General features: G+C 51.8%; 1 protein-coding gene across 11 annotated transcripts in view; it reads left to right on the top strand.

Annotated features, from left to right (window-relative positions):
• NCOR2 (nuclear receptor corepressor 2) overlaps nt 1–18,094 on the top strand; it is a 226,047-nt gene that overhangs the window by 116,546 nt on the left and 91,407 nt on the right. For all 11 annotated transcript variants that reach the window (XM_063416136.1, XM_063416131.1, XM_063416140.1 and 8 more), the window contains exons 7-8: nt 10,023–10,079; nt 14,821–14,873. In XM_063416136.1, the coding sequence (XP_063272206.1) occupies nt 10,023–10,079; nt 14,821–14,873 (110 nt within the window). The remainder of the gene's footprint in view (nt 1–10,022; nt 10,080–14,820; nt 14,874–18,094) is intronic.

An 18,094-nucleotide genomic window follows, 5' to 3' on the forward strand; every position in this document is an offset into this window, starting at 1 on the left:
GATCCTCTGAAGAACCTACCTGGGGGGTTTCCTGTGAGCAGCCTTAGAGATGAAGTGTTCAAGAGATGCTTCAGACTCCTCTGTGTTGAACAGTTTGCTTCATCCTCTCCCCTGGGAGTGAACCAGCTTGAAAGCTGCCTCAAGGGGTGGGCTTTGACATGGTGGGTGGGCTGCATGGATGGAGGGTGACATCTGTGCTGCTCTAACACTGGCAGGCCAGCTGTGAGCTCTCCTGGCTTTCCCCTAAGCCCCCCAGGCTGGAGCAGCAAGGATGTGGATGCAGCCATGGCTGGATTTGTGGATATTTGCTGCTGTAAATAGCATTAACAAAGGTCAGGCTGGCATCCCTGGCTCTGGATCTCTGCCTTGACCGCTCATTTATCAGTTGTTGCCTGTAATAGCAGCCTGAGGAGAGATGAATTTTGCTGTGTGCATTGGAGCGATGCTCAGAAATTGGGCCCTTTGGTAGATAATCAAGCATATTCATTTTCATTTAGGTGTTGGATAAAAAGGATGATTTTGCATAAAAGGAAAACTACCAGTCGCTAATTATTTTGAATTGCGAGGCCTGCGATTTCACTGGGAGCTGCAGAAATCCAGGTGCCTGCCTCCTAAAAAGAAAAAAAAATCGCCTACCCTGCGCTCCCAGGCAGTGCAATTTTCCTGGTTTTCCTTTTTCCATCTGCTTCTCTCCCTGAGCAGTAGGAAACCCAGTGCTGGCACGGTTTGTTGTGTGAGTGGGTGAAGGCTGAGGTCGATGTGTTTGAAGCATTAGCAGGCGCCAGCTGGTGATGGCTTCACAGCACTGGGCTTTGGGGGCAGGTGCTGAGTGTTCCTCAAAGCCATTCTCACCACCACGTGCCCTCTCTGGGGGTCCTGGGCTAGATGGCTTGTGCCTCCTGGGCAAGGGGGAGGCTCAAAAAAAGTGAGCTCTCAGACGTTTTTATTCCTGTTCATTTGAACCCCATTCTCCTTGGACACTCTTGTGTAGCTGAACCATGTTACAAGGGGGAGAAATGGGTGATGGTGGTGAAGCAGGAGGGAAAGGTGATTTTCAGCCATCATATCTCCAACAGCCTCCATCACAGCAGTCCCCATTAGCTGGAGCTGGCTCAGGGCTGGGTGTCCTGCCAACCCCCTGTCCTGCTTTGTCACCTCTCGTCTCTGCCCATGCCAGCAGAAGGTCACACATTGCCCTCCCACCACCTTCTCCACAGCAGACAGGATCTGCTCTCCAAGCATCACCAGCACTCGGGGTGGTCCCTTGGCATTTCTGCCCTGTCCCATGGGTGATGGCAGATTGTGGAGGGCAAGCATGGAGCTCTGCATTCCTCCTGGAAAAACCAGGGCCATAACACCTGGGACATTGTCACACAGTGCTCAGAGCTGGTGGCGTCCCTTTGTCACTATTAGGCTGACCTCAGCCAGGTGAGTGCCCAGCAAACAAAGGTCACGTTGGACACCAAATGTTTGTATAATTTCACATCTGGCTCTGTGTTCACGTCTGAATTATCCCGGGGATGGGCAAACAATGATTCTTCCCTGTTCTGGTAAAGTCCCCTTGCGTGTCGTGTGTGAGGAGCCTGCCTGTGGGCATGAGACTCCAACCAAGAACCTTCCCTTTGGCTTGATAGAAACCAGAGCAGGCTGCAGGTTCCTCCTTTGGGGAGGGCAGGATCTGTCTGTGGCAGCAGAGAAGTGCCAGCATCCCTGGCCAGCCGTGATGGACCCCCACCCACAGCAGGGAGAGGCTGAGCTGGGCTGCAAGGGGAAGGGAGTGCTGAGTGTTGTCATTGTGGAGGCTCCAGGGACAGGAGTGGCAATCAGGATGTCATTGCCCTTCTAAAGAACATTCACAGACTCAGCTTTCAGCCTCTCACATAGAGGATGCATGTTTGGGATGCATTTTAGGGATGACTGCTCTTCCTTTGGGGCCAGGAGGAGGAAAGCTGGAAGAGGAAGGGTCTTGGGATTAGAGTCAGTTGAGATTGTGGTGGGAAAGGGTGGCTGGTGGTCGGCTGTGGGGTGGGTTTGACGGCAGCAGATCCTCCAGGTGTATCCACCTGTGAATGTGGGAGAGGCCCAGACACTCCCGTGCTGACCTGCAGCTTTACAATTAATTGCAAGGTGAGTTGGTAGGCGCAAAGGACTGCAAGCCAGGTAGAAATGTATTGATTTAGAGTTAGGAAGGTCACTGAGCCAAATTTGAAGCTTTTCTGCCTCCTCTGTGCCGTGGAAAAGCAGTGAAGTAGATGCCTAGAGGTCTGCTTGTGGGAAAAGCATCGGTAATGGCTGAGCCAGGGCTGCAGCCCATGCACAACGGGAAGGAAAGCCAGATTTACTCGCATCGCTTGGCTTGTGGCTTGCTCGAGGGAGGCAGCGCACGGTAAGAAATGCAAATAAAAAGAGGATATTCAGCCCTCAGGAGGAGGCGAGAAAGGAAGGCGCCCCAGAAGTGCTGGCAAAGCCTGAAACGATCTTCAAAGAGCAACGCTGTGGAAGGGGGGCAGAAAGCCAACCCTTGTGCCAATCCCCGAGCAGGTGGGAGGCGGCAGCTCCGCCGAGGGGCTCCTGCCTGGCTCTGGGGTAGCTTTTCCGTGAAGGATGGGTCTGTGCTCCCCGGGCAGGCGGGCACACCGTGCCCGTTCCCACCGCCGCTGCCAGCCCGCGCCGGAGCCGCACACTGCGCCAGTCATACCCGAACAAAAGGGGGACCAGCCATGGGAGAGCAGGGGTTTCGTGAGGACACGGCAGCGAGAAAAGCCGGAAAATCAAGTTAGCCAGCCATTCTGTGACCTACTTTCCTTTTGGCGATGGCTGTGGCTTTGCAGGCGTGAATGGTTTCTAATTTTAGCTGATGGTTCATCAGGGAAGTCTATATATTTTTCTCACCGCCGCGCTGTGTATGGATGAGGGGTTGGGATGAGGGCGGCGCTGGGCTGCATCCGATTTTCTCCAAATTCGGGTTTTCTGATGCTAAATGCCCATCACGCTGCTGTTCCCCCTTGTGACCTACTTAACGCCTATGATTTGAAAAGTTCCTCGGTGTCAGGGAGGATAATTATGGAAAATGTGACCTGTAATCCCCTCTTGCTACACTCTGCTGGACATGTAATTGATTTCCAGAAAAAAAAGGTGACTGTAGAGAGTCTGCTGGGGGAGAGTGGAGAGAAGCTGCTCTTGACTGCAGTCAAATCCTGGACTATGAGGCTGTGGTTACATTTGGGAAGCTTTTTGGGGCTTGGATTGTAGAGGAACAGTGGAAACTCAAGATTTGGTACCTTCTCCCCTGCTATGTGCTGATCAAAGCCATTTTCTCTTGTGTCCAAAGATGGTCTGTGAAGTTGTACCAGAAAATGTACTTTTTGTGAAATCTTTGCAGTATAACACAGAAAAACACACATTTGTGTATCCAAGCCAAAATTTCAACTGTGTCAACTGTACCACTTCTGAAAGGATTTATGAGAATGGGAGTTAACATTTTTGGTACTGTCTGTGGGCTAACCTGAGAACAGACAGTGGGCAGCATTGTCAGAAGCATTTGAGTCCTATTTTCAAAAGTGTGTTCAGTCCTTGAAGAAACAAAATTATGTTTGAAAACAATTGTAGGGGCTACGATTGCCAAGAGCCTTTGAAAAATGCCATGAGAGGCCCAGGGGACAGTTTTGGCTGCAGGCTGCTTGGGGGCTCCTCTCCAGGAGCTGGGTGCTGGCAGGGTGGCACAGACATACCTGGAGAAATCAGGTTGGGATGGATGCTTTATCCAAAGGCTGACAGTGATGGAGACATTGGGGATCTCCTAAATTAAGCCTTGTGAGTGATTTTTTAGTCTTCCCTGTGGAAGAAAGCTGATCTCTGCTGGGTCTGGCACCTCAGAGGTGGTGGCTGTGTGACACAGCCTCCTTGAGGGCTTTAATTTGCACCTCTGGGATGTGTTATTGTATCAACAGAATTTACCTCTCTTCCACCTCAGATCCCCATAACCAGGACAGATCATCTGTGTGTATTTTTAGCTGTAGCTTTATTCCACTGGGCGTTCACGGGATTCCTCGCATCCGCCTTCCCTTGAAATCGATTGAACATACCTGGGCTTGAAGATGTTTTTGTGCTTTAAACGGGAATTTCCAAGTCCCTTGCTAAGCCTGGGGAGGAGATCAGCATTGCTCCGTGCCTTTCCTGGCATACAGGGCTGCCTGAGCTCTCCTTGGCAGCGTGTCCTGGAGGAAGCTGCTACCCAGCAGCCCACCACGGCTTGGCTGGGTGAATTCTCCTCCAAATCACCTGTGTGTCCCAAAAATTCCTGCTTAAGTGCATGCAGAGGAGCCTGTGCCATCTCTCTGGTGATGTGGAGCCCGCAGGTGCCCATGTCCAGCTCGACTGGTGGGAGGTCCCTGCAGACCTGCTGTGCACCAGAGCCAGCAGGAATCCTGCTCAGGGGCCAGCAGACAGAAAGCAGCTCCCGTGCTCGTGTCCCTGCAAACCAGCTCACGTCAGCTCTCTCTGAAACATTGCGCTCATTTATCGCAGAGCGAGAGGTCGCGTCAGGACATGGCGTGACTTCGCCCTCCGCCGCCGTGCCAGCGAGGGGACACCTCGTGCTGTGACCCACCACAGGGGACACCTCGTGCTGTGACCCACCACAGCGTGGCCAGGGCTGGGACCAGTCCCCCCACGTCGTCCCTGTGGGTGCCAACAGCCACGGGAGCCCATCCCTGCTCTGCTGTCAGCCCTCCGAAAAACGGGGTTTGATGTGGCACAGGCAGCAGCAGCAGCGTCTGTCTCGCTCTTGGGAACGAGCTGGTGGAAATCAATAAGATTAAATTTTAATTCGTTTTCTGTCTTGATGCTTGTTCCTTCAAAAGGCCACAGCTATCTATCTATAAATTCAGCATTATGCTGTAAAATTGGAATTCAAAGGACTGTTTGGAACTTTTTCCATCCCCTGCTGCTGTTGTGTCTGTGCAGAGCACATTCCCAGCTATCCCTTTACCCTCAAATACCTTCATAAAGCATTAATGCCCCATCCATAAATAAGAGAATAAATAAATGAAGGCTTTTAGCATTGCAAAGTATAATCTTGCCGTTAACTACTCACAGACACTGAGTGTGACTCAGATCCTACAGGGATTTGATGTCTGTAGAACTCTGATTTTCTATGAACTCCTGATTTACATGAGAAAGGGGAGAACTGGGCCTGCCTCATCAGCACCGAGCTGGTGCAGTAAATAAGACCTTAACAGTAAAAGTGCTTTTGAGCATTTAATCTACGGGGCTTTTTTCAAATTTTAGTTTACGTGGTAGTTGGGATGGGGGCCTTTTGTATTTGGCTGATGAAAAGGCCATGTTTGTTTTGCTTTTGTTTCTAATAACTTTTATTTTGTCTCATCTGGGCTTGGTGATGCAAAATGGGCTTTTGGAAAGTCCAGAGGAAAACTGGAAAGGCTAAAGTTCAGATACTGTTGACATTTCTGTATGATAGCAGAATTTCCGAAAAGATAAAATTCAAACAATTGCCTTGGAGCCATTGAGAATCTTTTGAATTTTTACTGGATTTTAAGGAAACTTTCATTTGTTTTGGCTTTTTAATGGTCCTGGTGTTTGTTTCAGGATCTGGAGTTCCCAATAGATGTATTGACTTAGAAGATTTGTCTGTGATTAACCCAGACCAGATGAGGCCATGTCCTGCTTTTTCAGGTCTTAGAAGTAGTGATGAGAACTGCAGAGATCCCCAATCTGCTGGGGGCTGGAAGACAGACCCTGCAACACAGCCCTGGCTCTTGGGTTGGGCAACTGGAGCTTTCCTGTAACTGCTGCAGGGCTAAAACGTGGATTTCTGGAAGCTTTTTGTGCAGTGCCAACACTTGCAGCAGTTTTGCAGTGGTGGAATGTTCAGCCGTGGTTTGCAGTGGCCAAACCTCACTGGCACATCCCTTTAACCTTAGTGTTAACCTTGCAGGGATGAGAGTGTGAGTGGGACCCAGCTGTGTCTGGGGGTTCCCCCACTGGCCATGGATGGGGTAGGAGCGAGCCAAGGACTGAAACTGTCTGGCAATGATGAGCCAAAGCCAGAGAGCAGCACAGAAGTGAAATGAGTCGTTTTATCTCAGTCTGTGCGGGGTGGGTGGGGACTGGTGTGAACACACGGCTCACACGTCACCAGTGCCCTCTGTTTTCTTACTAATTGTGATGAGTCATTTGTAACCCCTGCTGCATCACCTGCTGGCCCCAGCCTTGGGGACAGCCTCTGTCACTGCTGGTGTGGTGGGGAGATGGCTCCAGCTCAGCACAGGGAGGTGAGGGAATGTGCAGGGCAGCTCCATCCCATGGACACCCCTGGAGAGGATCAGCCCCTGGGCCAGGTGAGAGGGGCTGGGCTCATGCCATTGAGGCTGACCAAGGTTCCCTGGGGCTCAGGGCATTTGGGTTCAGGGAGAGCCCAGGGGTGGGCACTCATTCTTGGTGTGCTGAGAGCACCGTGGTGGTCATGCCTGCAGGAGCTGGGGAGGGAGGAGCGTTGCTTTCCCTTCCACAGCACTGGGGCTCATCCCACCTGCTTTATGGAGAGGGCAGAAAATTGCTGGGGTGGTTTGGCTCTCAGAGAGGGCATGCTGAGGTTTAAAGGGGAGAAAAAAATAGTACTTGTGGTTGTAGGAGTGAAAATCTTTCCCTATGGAAGGGGCATTGCCAGGTTGTGGTTTGGTCCCAGCACATTTTGGCAGTGCCATTTGCTTTCTGCTGCCTGCAGAGAGGTGTCTTGCCTGAGGGTTTCTTTGATTTCTGCTGACTTCAGCCACACTTCTCCTGAACTTTGCTTCAAACAGAATCCCACTCCAGCCTGCCTCTTTGCCACGCTGCTCCCACAGCCCTACCTCTCCAGGGAATGTGGTGCCAGGACGGGAACTTTTCCCAGCACCGTCCTGTGCGCAGTCTCCTGCCTCTGGAAGGGCTTTGCATATCTGTGTGCAGGACATGCCTGGTCCCAAATAGAAACCCTCCCCTTCCCCAGCACTGCTGCCTACGGGATGCTATAAATAACCCCGGGAGCACAGTTCAGCTGCAGCAGCTTTGTGCTGCATGGAACCATGGCTGGAGCCGGTCCAAGAAAGTGCCGCCTCCTAATTTCAGATCCGCTTTCTCAAAATAACTCCTGTGTTTCCTTCTCTTCCATTTTTAAACTTCGCTTTCAGAAGAGCCCACGCAAAATCCCAGGCTCTCCCTCCCCTGGTTTCGGTTGCTCCGCTGCCTCGTGGGGTTGGCTCGTCATCCCCACGGGAGCTCACATGGCCGGAAAGTTGCTCTCCTGCCTGCTTTCCCCTCCCAAGCCTATTTTAAGTTTCTTCAAAGGAGAAGCAAAGGGCTGGAGTTTGCTTTGGAAGCCAAATGCTCTTGAGGCGAGAATGAAGATTTTTGTAGTCTGCAGGGAGGTTTGTGCTGTTGGTGAAGATCTCTTTAGCTCCAGGCCCCTTGGAGGAGCATGAGCCGGGGTAAGAGCACAATTTGCCTGCCTGTGCCCCTGCCCAGGGGGAGACAGGTCCTGCAGGGGCAAATGCTGCTGCATCTGTGGGTCCCCTTCTGAATCCATGGATCCTGCAGGGACCGTGGTTTTGGTTCAGACAAGTTTCTTGAGGCATTGATCCCTCCAAAAATGCACTTGGAGGTCCCTTCCTGAGCACCACTGCTCCACTGCTGGAGCAGTATTTCAGGATTCTCTAGCAGATCAAGAAAAGGGGTCTTTGCCTGCCTGCTGGGGAGCTGCAGAGGCACTGTACAAGCGGTGGGGATCTTCATGTATCTCGCTAGAGATAAAGGCTTGGGTTTGCTTCTTGATACCTTCCCTTCTGTTAAACAGCAGGAATGCAGACACAGGTGGGGTCATTCAGCAGATGTAGGATGAACCCCGTGGTTTTCTTCTGCAGGGTCCATCACTAAACACACTCCTAACAAAAGCAGTATTGGAACCAAGTGCTAGGTGGCTGTGCTTTTGGAAGGGAAGGGATTTACCAGGATTGCTGATGGTCTTCAGCAAAGGTCCCGCTGCTGCGGGGGGCCTGGAGGGCCTGCCTTTGTACCTGAGCAGTTTGAGGTTTGCATAAATTCTCCAGTCAGGTTTGCTGGGTTCCTAGGCAGGAACACACCTCCCTATGTTTGTCTGTCCTTAGAGATGAGCCGCAGCGTGGTGGGAACCTTCTGCTGGGTGTTTTATGTTCTTCCCAGCTCTGCCGCCAGCTCTCACCTCGGTCTGCCAGGCCTTTCAGACAGCTCATTATGGTTCTGCTGTGATCTGATAAAGGCAGCAAGGAGCATCAGCAATTACAGTGGGTGTCAAGTGTTAATTGGGCAGCTTTCAAGATAGAGGCATTTCTTTGTGTACTTTCAGAGATATGACGTGCTCGGAATAGCTTCTCCTCCTGGTCTTTGGTTCTGGAGACGTGTATATTGCAGTTGGTTAATGCAAGACAAATTATGTCATTCTTCTTGATTCGCCACATGTTCTGCCTGTGGTGGTTTGCCTCTGGCTTGTCTCATTAAGTTGTCTAAACATGGCAAATGCAGCAAGCTGAACATACTCAGCTTTTTCTCAAAGTTAATCTCATTGTACACACGGGCCTGCAGCATCTTCAGTCCCTTGCTGTGCCATCCCTGCTGCCAGGGCTGGTGCCCAGGAGAGCAGGCCCATGGTGGGACTGTCTGCCTTGAGTGAGGCTACAATCATCTATCCATAATTATGCAGAATGCAATTAATTCATCTGCTGCTTTTTGTCTCGGGTACGCATCAAAAATTTTTTGGTAAGCTGATGCCTCCTGCTCACCAGTAACCAATGGCAGGCAGGAGGGCATTGGCCAAATCATCCTCTTGGCCACAGATGTGTGTTTTTAGGAGTTTTAGTGATCCTTCCTCTCCTGAAAATCTTACCCCTGGTTTTAATTCTGTAAGACTTCTTAACACCACAGTGCTGATATTCTCCAAGGTCAGCAGATTTTATCACTCATGAAGACCAAAATATTAAGCTGTGGCTCAGAGCTGAAATCCCTTCCCTGCCCTGGGGGAACTTTCCCCAGGGTTTTCCAAGCCCCACTGGTTCTGCCAGGAGCCCAGACCCCAGCCCAGCCCTGCTCCCGGGGCCTGGGGCTCAGCTCCCTGTTTTAGGCAGCTGGGGATTTTCCTTCTCCCTTACCCCAAAATAGCTAAAACTGCCTATTTTATCTGAACCTCAGAAAATCCATCTCCTCATCCCCATCAGTGTCAGGTATTTGGCTTTAGCAGCTCAGCCCGTGGTGCCGGCAGCACGCAGTGATCTGGATTTATTGGACTGTCAGTAACCCCCCTGAACAGCCTGGCTTTGCGAGGAAGTGCTGTTTACTGAAAATGTCATCTTTTATTTAGACTCCTGCTACAGCCAACCCATGTCTTTTTTTTCAGGCCTGTTTAATTAGTAACCACTGCACAGCCCCTGACACGTGTTCCTGGGTGGGTTTTTTTGCCTTTAATAAGAACTAGGTAGCCTGGCCGGGGGCGGGAGGGGACGAGCAAGGGCTCCTCTGCGGCAGGGAGGGGAGGGAAGCGAGAGCACGACGAGGAGCCAAGGGCAGCTCAACTCTAATGATCACATGCTCGTCGAGCGATGAATCCTAGAAAGGGCATCTCTGCGTGCGTGCTGCTTTGCCCGCCCTCCTCCTCCTCCTCTTCCTCGCAGGGCAGCCGTGCAGAGGTACCGGGCACAGTCCCCCCGCCTGGCACCCGCAGGGGTCAGGGCTCTGGGTCACTGCCTGGGCACGGCTCGGATGCTTTAAAGTGAAGATAACCCGAGTGCCGGAGCCCTTCGCCCACGGGCTTTTCCTGCGGCTGCAGAGGCTGAGCTGAACCTTTCCATCCACTCTCAGGCAGGGATGGGATTTGTGCCGGCTCTGTGGAGGTTTGGGAAGTGGTTTGAGCAGAGGGGAGAGCTGGAGCTGAGAGCTGCGACTCGTAACCGATGGCACAAATAACTTTTTTTTCTTCCTCTCCCCTTTCCTCCCTACAGAAGAAGGCGGAGGCTGCCCACCGCATCCTGGAAGGGCTGGGTCCGCAGGTGGAGCTGGTGAGTGTTCCTTCCCTCTGGCTGCGGGGAGCGGGAGCCAGGTTTGGAGAGGTGCCTGGGTGCTGAGCGATCGCGGCACCCTCTGTGCGTCTGTGTCTGTCAGAAGGAAGTGTGCTGCTGGCCCGGACCTCTCGCTGGCACTGCACCAAAGCAGGAAGCGAAGTGGCTGAGATGAGCACTGAAACGCAGGCAGACACATACACAGAGCCCTCCTCGGGGAGGCTTAACCCTTCAGCTCCTTCCTCACCCGCTGCAGTGGAGCTGGAGGGTGGAAGGGGCTCCCTCCACTTGATGGCTTCTCCTGCTGGTGGCAGACACAGCCCCGGCACTGTGGGGCTGCTGCCTGCTCAGCCTCTGGGTGCTGTGTGGAGGGATGGGTGCTTGGACTCTCCCCTGTGCCACCCTCTGAAAATAGAGGAGGGTGCTCTGTGAGCACAGCCCCGCTGCAGCTGCCACAACCTGCGGCTGTCAGGACTCCACACTTCGTATTTCGGTCTCTCTCATGTACAGGGAAGCTGAGAAAACAACTTAGGACAAATTGTCGATTTTGGGCTGTTCCCTCATCTGGAAAAATCCATCTGTAAGTCAAAGGAGTGACTGCTGGAGGGGCAGCTGGAGACAGCTGGAGAAGGGTGCCTGGAAAAGGTGCTCTGGCAGTGATGCTGCTGGAAGGATCAGCCCCAGTCTGACAGAATCTGCTTTGCCCCGGCTGTGGGATGCAGTGGAGGGAGGCGTCTGTGTGAGATGGGAGCAGGCAGCTCACAGGCTTCCACAGCTGTAATTTGCACTTGCCTTGTGGGGGTGGCACTAATTGCTGTCTTCCCCTGTGCATAAGGGAGAGGTCACACGTGACAAAGCCCACTTCCTTGTTGGGGAGGTAACACTCAGTATTATTCCTCTGAGTCACCAGGGTCAAACCCTTTGCTCTTTCTGCTCTGAAGATTGGCAGTACCCACAGTTGGTGCTTCCTCACCCGAAAGATGTTGCATTTTCTTTCCTTCCTCCTCCCTTGTTTGTTTTTTTTTTTCCCCTCTGTTTTTCCTTTTTTCAGTTTGTTGATGTTTTCTGCCTGGGTGTTGACACTGCACTGTGGGGGCTGTAACAGAGCCCAGTGCAAACCTTTCCTCTGCCTCTGTGCCTTACTCATCGGAGGGCAGAGGAAAAGGGGAAACCTCACTGGGAAAACCCAGCTGGGCTCTGTGTGCATCCTGCAGCCTGCCTGGTCCATCTGCCGTGGGAGAGGCACTTCCTATGGCCCAGCCCCCCACAGCAGTGCCCAGGTTTTGGAGAGACAAGATGAATAGTCACAGCTTCTTCTGAGCTGGAAAGGAAGCAGCCCCAGGAAGGAGAGCGTGCTCTGCCCGATGCTCATGCCTGCTCCACCGTGTCACACACCACATGCTCCAGCCTGGGAGCTGCCACAGCCCACGGGTCTCCTAGAGGGAGGTTGAGCATCCTGGTGCCAGTCCAGTCTGCACAGGGAGAGGTGTGGCTGTCACCAGCAGGGCTGTGTGTTGCTGCTGGCTCTGCTGGGATGTCCCGTTCTGGCTGTTCACAGGTTGGTGCCTTTGGAGCAGTGGTGGTGCTGGATGCACGCTGGCACGATAATGGGCACTGTGCCACAGCTCATGGGGTGAGCTGAGAGTTGTGGTGGGAAGTGGTCAGGCATGGCACCAGTGCTGGTGCTGCTGGCAGATTGGAGCAGGAGGCCGGGATTTTGGGAAAGCAGGATCCAGTTTGGGTCCTGGGAAGCTGGTGCTCCCCTCTGGTTCAGGAGGAGGTTGTGACTCAGTAAACCAGGGCTCTGCTCATTTCATCCCTGCGGTGTTCTGGTGCCATTTAAAAAATGTCTGCGTGTTTTCCCCAGGGAGAAATGTTTTTGAGATGCAGTCTGAACCCTGCAGTGTCCAGAAAGCAATTGAGACATTTCATTCTGTTTTATTTCTAAAGAGCTTTCAGTAAATCCAGGGCTTTTCCAGTAATAGCTTTGCATTGCAATTATGTTTTTCTAAAATGTCATCCTCCAGAGAAATGCATTACATGTTCCTAACCCTGGAGAAACACTGAGTATGTTTTGAACATCACCTTACCTATCTAACTTGTGAGCTTTACTTCTGCTTACTTACTGGGAAAGGTGGAATTAGGAGTTGTGGATGGCTCTGAGGGAAGATGCTGTTTCTCAGTCCCTTCCCTGCTGAGAATAAAGTTTAAGTATTTAGTCTGTAAGTTCTCTGTGGGTAAGTAGAACTTGTCTCCTGGGCTTCCTCCACTTCATGAGCTGAGTTACGATGTTGGGGCTATTGTGCAGATAGAAATCTCTTTGAGATTCTGGTGTCATGTGGATCTTGGGGTTGGGGCCCAGAATTTCATATTTCTGGGTGTTTGGGCATTTCTTTTAAAGTGATGTGTTCCAGTGTTTGTCTGCTAGCACTTAGGTTTGCTAGTTAAGGCTCTAAGTGTTCATATAGTTTATAGGTTGTAGTGGAGAGGAATCATTAGCTTTTGGTCAGCTGGTTGGCATCAGGGCATCTGTTATGTCCATGTGCACGTGAGCCTTTTCTAACCCAGGTCCAAACCAAAATGTTAATTCCATTGCTTCTCCCAGGAGGAAGGTCTCTGTGACCTGCTACATCAAGCTTCTTTGCTTTGATATTTATGAGTGAGAAGGGAAGAGAGACACTTATTTCTCAGAATTTCCTGTCCCTGCAGTCCTCTTCCAAAAGACAGTCACTGCTCAGAGCCTCCCAGTGGTCGCTCCAGCTTTCCAGGGTGACTGAGGATGTGATGCTCCGGAGCTGCAGCTCTGTTTCTTGTGTCTGTGGTGCAGACCTGCCTCTCCTGAGCTACGTGATGAGACGGATGTCTGTGTTCCTCTGAGCTTTCCAAGCGTGAAGTGCACAGCCAGCTCTGAGCCTGGAGTCAGACCAGCAGATCTGGGAGGACTGGTGATAGAAACACCCCTGGGGACGGGATACCACTGACAGTGTCCTCTTCACGAGGACCTGCTGGTCCCTCTCCCCTGCTGGCTCTGCCAGCACAGGCTGTCTGCTGGCAGGTGTCTCCTGGCAGAATGACCCCCTCGCCAGGTAACAGCCGCCGGGGCGCTGCCGCCAGTGCCGCGTCCCTCCCGGAGCACGGCGGTTCACCCCCGTGCCTGTGTGCCTGGGGATTACGTGCTCTGCGTGCCCCTTCCGCCTGGGGATTACGTGTGCTTTCACAGACAAGAGGGACATGAAGGACAGCCAGAAGGAGAAGCTGGTGACCCGCTGGGTGATGGAGCAGGGAGAGCTGCACGCAGGCTCTGTTCCGTGTGGATTGATGTGGCTGTCCTGTGTGGCAGCAGTGGTGAAGCAGAATCTGTGTTTTGCAGAGAGGTAGAAACAGGCTGTGTGGGAAAACAAGCTTCTGTGCCAAGCACCTGTGATGGTGAGAGGGAGATACCACAGAGGATGTGGGAGTAACACCTTCTTCAAACTGCAGGGGAAAAGGACCCATCTTTGTTTACAGGTCCTGTCGCCCCCAGTGCTGCTCACCTGGTTGGGCAGATGCTTAGCAGATGTTTTGTTCTTTTTCTGTGTTTAATCTGAGATGAAATTGGGTAGACCCAGAGCACAACCTCAGCCCTACTGACCACGGGAGGAGGGTGTGTGTATCCATAGTCAGGATGCTACTTTCAACCAGGCCATCACATGTCCCTCTGCCTGTGTTGGTCACAGATGTTAGAGATGCTCACAGCTGGTTTGGGGGAGGTTTGTGGATGAACTGCCTGAGTACTTGGTGATGTTTTTGTGGTCAGACCTGAGCTGTGCTCTTTAGGAGATGGTTGCTGGTGATGGTTGGGCTGTAGCAAGCTTTTGGTTATCCCAGGCTTGGATGTGTTCACAGCAGCTTAAGACAAGGAACAGAAGAGTTGAAGGGTTTAATCCTGAGCAGCCTGTCAGCCTGCTGAGGTGGACACAACTGGTGGCAGCCCCTGGCGTGTGTGCTGAGCTGTTAATTACAATGGGTGGGATTGAGCCTGGTCTCTGTAGCATCTCTCCCTTCCAGGGGTGGGACCCTCCAGATTCCCGGGGTAAATCCCTGTGAAGGCAGAGGCGGCAGGGCAGTGACCAGGGATGCATCCAACCCTCTTGACTCCCCACTGAGGTCCCTGCCATATCCCCACTGAGAGTGTGGGGCACAGAGCAACCCTGGGGAAAAAACTGGAGGTCTGCTGGAGCCCAGCTGCCCCTCCTAGGGGACAGATGAGCATCGCTGTACCCAGGGGCGCTGGGGGCCCGCGGTGACATTCCCGGGGACCCGGCAATGCTGAAAACCCCAGGGGCAAACACTTGTCCTGCCCGCAGCTGCCTGTGCCCGGCTCCCTGGGAGGGCTCAGGCAGGCTTTCAGCGCGTAGACATAACAACTCCCGGCTCGCAGGCTGTCTCTCCCCGCTGCCGAGCCCCGCGTTCCCCTCGCCTCCCCCGTGTCATATGTTCCGAGGCGCAGTGCGTTTTTTAATCGGTGAATAACAGCCGCGTCCTCGCCGTGTTTACCCGGAGCGCTGGCTCGGAGCGGGCTCGCCGGGCGCCGCTGCCCTCCCCGGTCCCCGCGGGATGCGCCGGGGCTCGGGCGGCGCTGCCGGCAGCCGCCAGCCCCCGGTACGGCCGGGAGCGGGGCTGGGCACGGGCTGGGCACCGGCTTCGAGTTCCTAAATGTCAACCGGGCCATTTATGCCTTCCTTTCTCTTATTTGTTTCAGCCGTTATACAACCAGCCTTCAGACACCAGGCAGTACCATGAAAACATTAAAATGTAAGTACGTGGCGATAAAGCTGTTTTAAATGTCAGGTTGGGCAGTAGACCGGAGCAGGAGGGGTGCCAGCTTGCTCCCAGACCCCAATTAAAGCTGCCGAGGAATTGTGAGCATCCTGCTGGAGCTGCTGAAGCACAGAGCAGCTCCAGGGGCTCAGCAGCAGGAGCTGCAGCTTAAGGTGGATGCTGAAGGTGCTGTTTGGTTTTTTCTCGGGGTGGGGTGGATGTGGGTCCTTGATGTTTTCCCAGACAACACTTACCTTAAGTGCTTTCTTCTGTGTTTCACTCGTACTGAAATATGAAATCAGCTGCCTGTGTGTGTGTGTGTTTGCATGCGAGAAAGATGAGGTAAAATGAAAAGTTGCAATTACAATTAGATTTTCATGAAGGACCTCTTGAATGTCTAATAACAACTGGTTATTTCAAAGATACTTACTGAGACTTAGCAATCATCTAATTTGACTTATCACCTCAATACATGATTTAATCATCAGCATGTGTTTAATAACCACAGCGACTTCCTGAACATAGAAGAACTATAACAGATAATGAGAATAGCGATAATTGTGATTATTGTTGGAAATTCAAATAGTCAAACCAGATCTGAAACTTTTTATCTGCCTTGAATGAACTGATGATTGCTCTGAGCTGCCTGCAGCGTGTCTATTTTGGTACCAGCTCGGTCAGCTGGTGATAATCATCTTTAATAATCTATTAACACAAGTTAATAATCTCTTGCTTTTCAGTGGTATGTTAATTGATCCCGGGGGTTTATAAGGGAAGATCTCCCGCACCTTTGCTCTAGGGGAGCATGGTAGGAGGTGGCAATGTTTAGGGGCTCTGTGTCCCCAGGGGCTGCAGGGAGGAGGGGTTGGTGATGTGACCCCTCTGCTCACTGCCAGGCCCTGCTGCGTTCCTGCTCCACCCAAAGCTTCCTGTGTCATCCCAGCAATGCATTCCCTGCAAAACATTCAAAGCCAGCATCTCCCCCAGCCCATCCCGCAGGGCTCAGGGGGTCCCTGCTGGTTCAGGGGGCTGGTGATTGCTAAACCCCCTTGTGTGGCCCAGGTTTGTGCTCTCTGCATTGCTGGTTGTGTCTCACCCTGGCTCTGATGGGCTGTGGAGGTCACCAGCTCTCAGGGACCCTCTCTTGCCATGAAGAGCCCCAGAGCCATCCCAGTGCAGGTGCTGAAGGTGGCAATTCCAAGCTGATCGCTAGCGGTGTCCTTGAAGGAACGAGTTAAAAGTAGATTCAGATACTTCACCCACTTTCCATTCCCCTGCCAATATTTGTGGGTTTGTGATCACATTTTCCTGTGATTTAAACAATTTCCTGTCCTGAGTTGCTGCCTGAAGGACGGGTGCAAACAAGAGAGAAATGACTGCACGGGTCAGGAGTAAAACTGTTGGTAAGAGGTGAAGCCCCATCAAACCAGCCAGCAGAGGAGAGGTTCCCCTCCACCCCTGCCTCAGTGGGCACCTGCAGGGTTATCCCCACCCAGACAGTGACAGTCCCCCTGTGGCTGGAGCAGTGACCAAGGAGAGGCTGGAACAGGCAGGCTTGGGGTTAATGTTCGCTGTGATTAATGCTGCAAAAATACGGGAAGGAAACCACACATTTTAATGAAAAGCCTCCGTCTCCTCCTTCCAGAAACCTGGCAATTAGCTGCCTTCAGCTGGTTATTGATGCCAGCCAAGCACAGTTACAGATCTAGGTCAGTGAAAGGCCCCTGAGCAATCTGGGCTCCAGATGTTGGCTGGTTTTGGCTGTGGATCTGTCTTGGGGGTCCTTGGGTCTGGTCTGCACTTTGCTACTTGTTGGTGGACAGGCAGAGAAATTGGTGTGTCTTTTCTCCAGTCTCTCCATCTGTGCTGCACATTAAAGGACATTTTGATGCCTGGGAGGCAGGAAGTCAAGATTTTGGTGATTCTTCCAAATAAATGATTCAGAGTCCTTTGACCAAGAGCAAAAGATATTAGACTTCTCTGTTTTGACTGAGTTACGCTTGGATGTTCACATCTGATCTACAACTTTTCCACCAGCTGAATTTGAAGATATTTTTTGTCTTTTCCTTGTTCTTAATATGTTTGTGCCTTTCTGCTCCAGAAGAGCAGCTTCTGCTCCATAGCCTGGAGGTATCTCTTTCCATGGAAGATGGAGTAAATCCTCAGGGTGCTGGGAGGCACCAGCCAGATGCATTAGAGCATCAGGACAGCTGCCAGGACACCACAGGTTATATTTTGCCAAGGTGTAATTGAATGCAGATTCTCCAGAACAGCTTCACCCTATGCAGATTTTGCCATGATGAAAAAACCTTTTGGCAGTTTGCTGGGAAATCATCTGGGTTGTGATTCTGTCCACAAATCCTCCCTGCATCCTGGCTGTGTTGTGCCAAATTGAAACTGCCCCCATGTGAAGCTGTTTTGGAGCCTCATGGGCACAAGATGGCCAGGCTGGTTATTGTCACAAATACCTTTTATGGCTTTTTTTGTTGTTGTTTTTAAACCCTTCTTAGCGTGATTTTTTTTTTATTCTCAGTTGAATGTTTGCAAGTGTCAGTGGGAAGGCATTTGAATATCAGAAAGCCAGGATTCCTCGATTTCTCCTCAGCTATACTCTCTGCCTTGCAACACTCATTTAATTCTCCCTTCTTGTTTGCTTTGCTTTTCAGCTGGGATGAGTCACGTATGCTAATAGAGCTGACTGGGGAGTTACTAGGAGAATTTCTACTCTTACTAAAATGTTACCGGTCTCTTATATTCATGGAGTTTTATGGCCTGTCTCCTATTCAGTACAGTTAAAATTAATTTCATGCCCCAGTTCATTCCAGTGTTTGCAGCTTCAAAAGCTTTTAAGTCCTATTTAGCTGCCTGGCTGTGCTCGGTTCCTCGTCTGCGCGGTCCCTTTGGTTCACCTGAGAGTGCAGGCTTCCAGCAAACATGGTTAATTTTGTATGCTACATCTGCTGCGGGATCCAAGGCACCCTTGAGTGGTTTGTTCCAAAGATTTGACCTACCTTTGATGGGACCGTGTCCTTTCTGTTTGAAATATCTGCATTGTTGGAGGGAAGGGCTCTGCCACTCGCTCAAGAAGGAGGAGGGCAAGATGGCATTTAGTGCCCTCATTTCATAGGAACGGGGTGAGCTTTGCCCCTGTGGCTGGCTTGGCCCTTGCTGTTTTTCAAGGTGAGAATTTTTTGGCTTTGCAACAGACTGAAAAC

Source organism: Prinia subflava, chromosome 19 (genome assembly GCF_021018805.1).
Source record: "Prinia subflava isolate CZ2003 ecotype Zambia chromosome 19, Cam_Psub_1.2, whole genome shotgun sequence".
Lineage (NCBI taxonomy): Eukaryota > Metazoa > Chordata > Aves > Passeriformes > Cisticolidae > Prinia > Prinia subflava.